Raw genomic sequence first — 7,424 nt, forward strand, 5'->3', positions numbered from 1 at the left:
CAGAGGTATAATGTAATTACACAAATGCAAAGTGCCTCCAACCAAAATCCCCAGCTTTGTGCACTTTTAAATCCTGGAAGACTTAAAGCACAGTTTCTAAATGCCTTTTTCTGGGACTCTGTGACTTTACTAATCTTATGCTACCGAACAGCTGAAGAACAAGCAGCATTCCTTGATCCCACCTGTGCAGGCTGTGATTGAGGGCAGACACCCCGTGATTGTGAACTGCACCCAGACTAGGAAGCTCAATAAAAGCTCTGGAGAAGTATCCATGACAACTGCAAGCACCTCTTCCCCACCCTACCAGGCTTTTTTAAGGGGGAAAAAAGTTCTGTCCCAAATTTGCCCATTTTTGTCCCGTCCGTTGCTAAATCCCAATGCGTAGGTGTAGACCAGAGGATTACATCTCCTACAGCCAAGCAGATCCAACACACCCCAAGAAGTGCCAAAGATCAGGCATGATTTAGTCAGATCCCAAGAAGACAGGTAAACACTGGAAGGACTTCAGACCCAGATCTCAGGTTGCAGTGATCACAAGGTTTTGCTCTCCAGCTCCCCAGGCCATTGACTTCCCTACTGAGGAATCTCAGGTGCAATAAAAGGGTTGCTGTTTATTATTTCTTTAAGCCAGAGCCATTAGCTTGTGCTCAGATAGGATTATAATCAAAGTCACCTTAAACCATCCCTTTGAGGAGGAAACTTCTGCTGCAGCTCTACCTTGCTGCAAAACACTTCCCCAGTGGCAAACAGCTGCATCACTGAGGAGTGACCCCGGTAGTTTTCACCCACCTGCTTTCCGGTCTGTAAGTGCTGTCATCTCCCCAAAGCAGGTAAATTAAAGACTGAACAGTCTGGTCTCATTCTTTCCCAGACCACCCAAAAAGAGTCAATTTCCTCCTTGAGTATTTAACCCTTCCTGCAATGAACCAGGGGAAAAATGCAGAGGGAATGATTGCCAGTGAGAGTTCTCTCCTTCCTCAGTAGAAGTTTCCATCAGCTCAACACTGAAGATTCCACAGACTGGGTCATGTCCCAGACCCTTCTCTCAAAGCCCTCCTATAAGCACTGGGAGCAAAAGAAGGAATTTCCCTTTTCTGGAAGGCCATATACCTTCTAAAGCCAGGAGAGCAGGACTCAGCCCTGCCACCACCCCAGGGACTGTCCCTGGGAAGGACACAGCTCCCACTGTCTTCTACAACTCAGACCCCACACCAGAGCTCTGGTACCTTCACCACAGCTGCACTGCCACCTTCCACACAAGCCCAGAGGCTTCAAAGCTGTACAGAAAACCTGTAAGGTGGAAATGAGATTTTTTCATAAGATTCTGTGATTCCCAAGCAAAGGGCAGGTTGGCACACACTCTGCCAGTGCTCCCACCACTGCCAAACTAAACAAGACCACCTGCAAGATTGCAGGAAAGCTCTTGTCAAGAAGTGAGTGGGCTGGATCCCTAGCACAGCCTGCAAAGAGCTTTCTGGTTGCCCTGCTAACATGGTGGGTCTGCGCTTCCAGCCAGGAAAACAGCATCTGCATCCCACTCAAAACCCAAGCAACATTCAAATGACCCAGGCTTTACAGATGCTGTCTCCCCTTTCTCATTTGATTATCCCCTCAAGGCTTTCAGTTCCTAAGAGCAAATTCCTCAGCTGCCCACAGAAATGTCTGCACCTGACTTCAGATGTTTGCACCACAGCCCGAATGAAATGTGCAGTCTCCAGAACAAAAGGCACTGTGCCTTTACAGAGGAAGAGCTGTGAGGAACAGAACAACAATGAAGCACAATTTACAGCTCTCATGACAGCACTGGGAGTGAGAACTCTAAATCATGGGGCATTTAGAAGTTAGTGGATCAAATAGCAAGTGGAGCAGGAACAAGGATGCACAGCAGCATCCTGTGATAGACAAGCAGCATCCACACTTGAAGGAGCCTTGGGTTGCAGGAAAAAATGATCTATCATTGCCAAACTGCTTCTCTAATAACTTTTGTAGTGATAAAGAAACAGGAGATACGGAATTGCTGCTCAGCTGATGCCCCTTCACACCTCTTGCCCCAGTTCTTCCCCTTTTGAGCTCATATCCTGAAACTCCACAAAATCCATGGAAACTAATTCACTTTCTAGGTGCTATCTCCCTGCGAGAGCCCTGCTCTGTTTTGCAGCCTCCCCAGGCCAGGCTCTGCTTGGAGCACTGCAAGCAATGGCCCAGAGCAAAAGCCATGGAGAGATCTGAGTCTCATGGAAAGAAGCTGAGCTTGGATGCAAGGCTCATCTGTACCTACAGGCAGCTGCTCCTTGGTCCAGCTCTCCTCAGCCACACAAACCCCCCTGAAGGACTCCTGAGACACAGGAGGCAGCAGGAGCTCAGGAGCACATGGCTGGGCAGGCAGCTCTGCCAATCCCTCATGGAGACACCTGCACTGAGGAACTGCCTTGGGCCTGGAGGCCAGCCCTGGCCAGCCTGGAGCCAGGACATGTCACACCAGGGTGAGCTGCGCAGGGCAGAGAGAAACAGGGCTCCAGCACAGAACACCCTCCCTGGAGGATGAACTATTGCACCTGCAACTCACCAAAGGCAGGGAGTACCATGTTAGGAGTTCAAGTACCCAGGAATCAAGATGGTGAAACCAAACTGCAGCTTTTTCTCCCCACCTGGCAAGTGGAAAAGAGCCTCATGGCAGGCTTGAGCTAGAAGAAAGGGATCATCAAGCCTGTAAACATCCAGAGGACAAATTATTCAGTGCCCAGCTCTCCCTCCCTATTTACATCCACCTCCCCTTGTTGACATAAGTTGGATTATCCCCAGAGGTCACTTTGAACCTCACAGATTCTGCTCTTCACCTCAAATTAAGGTTTGTACAAGCTTGCACCCAAATAACCACCAGAACAAATCACAGGCTATTTAATTCCTTTGGTTCCAGTTTGTCTGAGGAGTCTCAGAAGGACATGCTCGTTTTGTTTAGAAGGCATCCACGGTTCCTCCTGCTGCCTGCCTGTCATACAGCCTCACTCACAGCACACTGGCCTGGGTGTCCTTAACTGCATCCTCTGAGCAGCAGATCCATCCAAAGCACACGTGAGGCTCATGACATTGTCCCATCTATTACAGAGCAGTTCTGGGCAGGAACCTTTGTACTATCCCCTTTGAAAGGCTCCAGTGAGCTGCTACAACACTCAGCAAAATCCATCCCACAGAGGAGCACTGCCACCTTCCCTGGCAGCTCACCCTGACAGTGCAGGGCTGCCTCAGCTGCCCCTGGATCAGCCACTCAGGCAGCTCCTTGTTTCCTTCTGCCTTACAAAGAGGCAGGAGAGCAGCCCCATTAGGAAAAGAAAATCCTGGATGGTGAAGTTAAGAGCAGAGTTCTGGCCCATCATCTGAGCCCATCATGTGCTGGCACCAGTAGCTCAGTAGTTGCAGTGCTCTGGGATGTTACTGCCCTGTGCTGTCCCTCCTGCCTTGCTGCAGGAGATTATTACATCCTCCACTAATGCAACAGACAGGAGCCTGTGCCAGGAGCATGTTTCCACTCCCAGTCCAGCAGAACAACCATGGACAGCCTGCACTCAACCTCAGGGCATGAGCTGCAGGGGTGAGGAGCTGCCAAGCTTTACATTCTAACCTGCCAGCTTTAAATCCATAACAGCTTCTGGGCCACAGCCATTAGCCCACAGGAAATTAGAAAAAATAAAAGAAGATAATAAATAAAAAGAAATAAGTAAAGCACTGTAGTTCTAGCAGCTTTGTAAATCATGCAAGAGGAGCAGCAGCTTGTCTTCACCGCAGGCTAAGAGCCTGCACACAATCTGCAGCCACAAGAGCGTGCACAGGAGCCTGTGCCTGCAGCAGTGATGGAAGCATCACCACAAGTCTCAGAGCGCTCACAGTCTCTGTTTCCCCTTGCAAAACATACCAGACACCTGAGCACTTCACAGCAGCCACTGCCCTCTCCAGTCATGCTTCCTGACAGATCCCAACACTGTCCCACGAGCGGAGGAGCTCAGGCCTGAGGAACTTAAGGAGATTTGTCACTGCTGTAGTTCATCAGGAACAGAGTGGGATACACTTCCCATACAGGCATTAGCCCAGACAGGCCCTATTAGACAGACAACCCTATTAATGGTGCCTTCACCTTATTTCACTAATAGAAATAGATCACTTATCACTCTCAGCTCAGCTAACCCTTTGAGAGGGTGTCTGCAGCAGAGAACACCTGCCCAGCTCCACAAGGTGCTGATGTCCAGGCCAGGAATAGGAGGAAGGCTGTGAATGCAAGGCAGGGTCGAACACAGATCCTTGTGGTACAAACCTTGTTTGGTTTGTCTTGGGGCTAACTTTAAAAACTGGAACTATCCAGCACACAGAGAGGTACACAGCATGAAAGGAGTGTCCTGCTCCTGCTCTCTAAGTGCTCTGCACTTTATGTGGACACAGCCACATGAAGAGAAACTGGATCAGAGAACCTGGAAATACAGCCAGCCAGGACACACTGAAAGAACCAGTCTCTTTCTTCTACAGAACACAAGAGTGAAACTTGAGAAAGCCAGAGATGGTGCTCACCAGAGCAGGAGGCTGCAGCACAGCAGAAGGCACTGTACTGCCCTCCACACATGCACACACTGGTGAGCAAGGCAAACTCAAGCTGCAGCCTCGGGTCAGGAAGCCAGAGCAGAGCTGGGCCAGCCCCCAGCACAGGCAGCTGTGTGCCAGCACCACCAGAAACACCAGCCTGCCCTGGGAGGAAAAGGAACCACCTGCGTGACCTCCACAGGCCTCGTTCACTCCTCCCTTTCTATTGGAAAGAAGACATTGGAAAAGCATAAAAGGCAAACATTGAGAAGTCAGAAAATAAAGATAATTTCTGTGATTGATCCTGCCTGAATTGAATTAACAGGAATAACACACACAAAGTTTTTCTGACCACCACAAGAAGAGATGGTGATGTAAACGAAGGCAGGCTGTCCTTGGCAGCCCAAGCTCTTTTCTGTGTACATGCAGAAGTGAGAGGGGGAGAACTTGGGAAATCAGGGAACTGCAAGAGGAAAAACTAAAAGGTCCTGCAATGCAGGCAGGCAAAAGGAAGGCTGCAAAAATATTTTTTTCTCTCTTTTCTGCCATAGGTTCCCTGTTAGATGTAGAGAAGTCAAAGTAAATGTTCTCTGTGTGGTCCTTAAAGGAGCATTCGTCATCCTCCACGTACTTGATCTGACATCAGCACCCGGCAGTCACAAGGGCAGCTGAGGCAGCAGAGATGATGGTATAGTTTTGAGGACAAAGCAAGATTGATACATTTTCAGATGGGAAGGCTGAAGCACTGCACCTGTAGCTCTCCAAGTCTAAACCATAGCTGTGTCACTCACAACTAGTTTCAGTAGCGAGAGAGATCAATTCATTACCATTTAGAAGCAGACACAAATACAGTAAAGCATATTTGGGCTGGATCCCATATTCATTACAAAGAATTAACCTCCACACACACACCAAACTATATATCAAATGACAGATGACTTGCTGATCAAGGGAGTGTTTTGTGCAAAAAATACTCTCTGGAGAGGACTGAGCTGAATTTTGGAAGGAAACCCACCACACTCAGCCTACATACAAAGCCAGCTAAACTTGCTGTACCCGGCAGAGAAGCTCTGGAAGACATTACACTGACAGAGCTGGTCTATGTGAGCAGATACGGCTGCAAGCAGCACAACAGCAGGCAGGAGAGAGCTGATAACAGGAGAAGCTATCACCGAGGGACACTGAGTAACAGCCAGGAGCACATTCAGGGCAAAGCCCCGACTCAAGAGAGCAAGAACGCCACCCACGAAGAAACACCTTTCTTTTTTCAACTCCTACAGTATTAAGAAAACAGAACTTCACACAAAATTATCTGTAAATGTAACACAACTAACGAGGTATCAGTTGTCAATTTCTCAGCAGGGAAGCAATTCACAAGACTACAACATTCTCTAATAGACAGAACCAAAACGAACTACGCTCACATCAAGAGTACCTCCTAGTTTTCCAAAGAGAAAATCTAGGTCCATATTCTCTTTGAATTAAGGCAATGCAACATTAGGGACAACAGCAGCTCTTTTAGAACTCAAATAGATTAAAAGCAATGAGCTCAGAACCAGCAGAGTGCAGTCTGTCAAGGGAACGAACAACTCCAAGAAAGGGACGGAGGGAGCAGCTGGAGGCTGCCTGGAGAGGCACCCAGGCAGCTGCGGAGTACGTGGCTGCCCCGGCGGGCCGGGCTGGGGGCGAGGCGGGGCGCGCCGGCTCCGCTCCGCACCGCCCCGGGAGCCCCCGCCAAGCGCCGCCGGCCCCGCACCGCCCCGGGAGCCCCCGCCAAGCGCCGCCGGCCCCGCACCGCCCCGGGGAGCCCCCGCCGGCCCCGCACTGCCGGCCCCGCACCGCAACTTCGGGCCGGACAGAGCTCGGGGCGAGTTCGAACAGCGGCCAAAAGGCAATGGAAATGCACGGGAAAAGCCAAAACGGTTGAGGGCGCGGGGAGAGAACCCCCCACCCCAAAACGCGAAGCACGGGCGGGTTTCCCTGGCTTTGCAGAGGGAATCTGTCGCGGGAGGGAGCGGCACAGGTGGGGCAGCGGTGCGGGTCTGTGAGGCGATTTACAAAAACAGCCCGGCATAGCCTCCCACCGGGGTACAGCCCCCGGGCAGCGGGGCGCAGGCGGGAGGCAGCCCGAACCCTCCCGCGGCGGCGGCCGGGGACAGCGGGGCAGCCCGCGGGCTCCGGGAAGGCACCGGGATGCCGGGGACGCTCCCGGCCGGCCCGGGGGGCTCCCGCCGCCAGGTGAGCCTGGGCACGGTTCGGCCGGGCGGAGCCGGGGCACCGCGGAGCGCCTCGCAGGGACACCTGTCCGCCGCCGCCGCGCTTCCAAACTTCTCCCAGAGTTGCAGCCAGACCGCTTCCCTACCGGCTTTGCAAGGGTCGCGGTACTCCATCAGCTCCTCCGCCGTCTCCGGTTCCCCCAGCGTTAAGGAGGCTGCGGGTGCGCCCGTGCCCGCGGCAGGCAGCAGCAGCAGGGAGAGCAGCAGGCGGCGGAGCGGGGCGGCCCCGCGGCCCATGGCGGCGGAGCGGGCGGCGCGGCTGCCCGGGGTGCGGGCACTGCGCGGCCACAGCGGGCCCGCGGCCGCGGGGGGCGCCGCCGCTGCCACTCACCGCGCCAGCAGCCAATCAGCGCCGCGCCCGCGCCTCGGCCCCGCCCCCTCCCGCCGCGCTCGGAGCCGGAGCCCGACGGTGGCGATAACGCGCTCCAAACACCGGGAATTACCAACAGTGCCCTCAGATACTACTAGCGTTATCTCGCATTACTTTCCCTCAGTCGGTAACTTCAGGGGCAGCCAAAGAGAATTAGCCCGTCCGCCGCCGGGAGAATCAACGTTTCACATGGCAGCCTTGTAACCCCCGTG

At 52.8% G+C, this 7,424-nt stretch overlaps 1 protein-coding gene across 2 annotated transcripts in view; it reads right to left on the reverse strand.

Annotated features, from left to right (window-relative positions):
• Nucleotides 1-7,079, reverse strand: part of TLL2 (tolloid like 2) — an 85,452-nt gene extending 78,373 nt beyond the window's left edge. The window contains exon 1 of one of the 2 annotated variants that reach the window (XM_058028858.1): nt 6,929-7,079. In XM_058028858.1, the coding sequence (XP_057884841.1) occupies nt 6,929-7,079 (151 nt within the window). The remainder of the gene's footprint in view (nt 1-6,928) is intronic. The other variant, XM_058028859.1, reaches the window with a different exon arrangement.
• Between the last annotated feature and the right edge of the window lie 345 nt (nt 7,080-7,424).

Source organism: Melospiza georgiana, chromosome 8, assembly GCF_028018845.1.
Source record: "Melospiza georgiana isolate bMelGeo1 chromosome 8, bMelGeo1.pri, whole genome shotgun sequence".
NCBI classification, from domain to species: domain Eukaryota; kingdom Metazoa; phylum Chordata; class Aves; order Passeriformes; family Passerellidae; genus Melospiza; species Melospiza georgiana.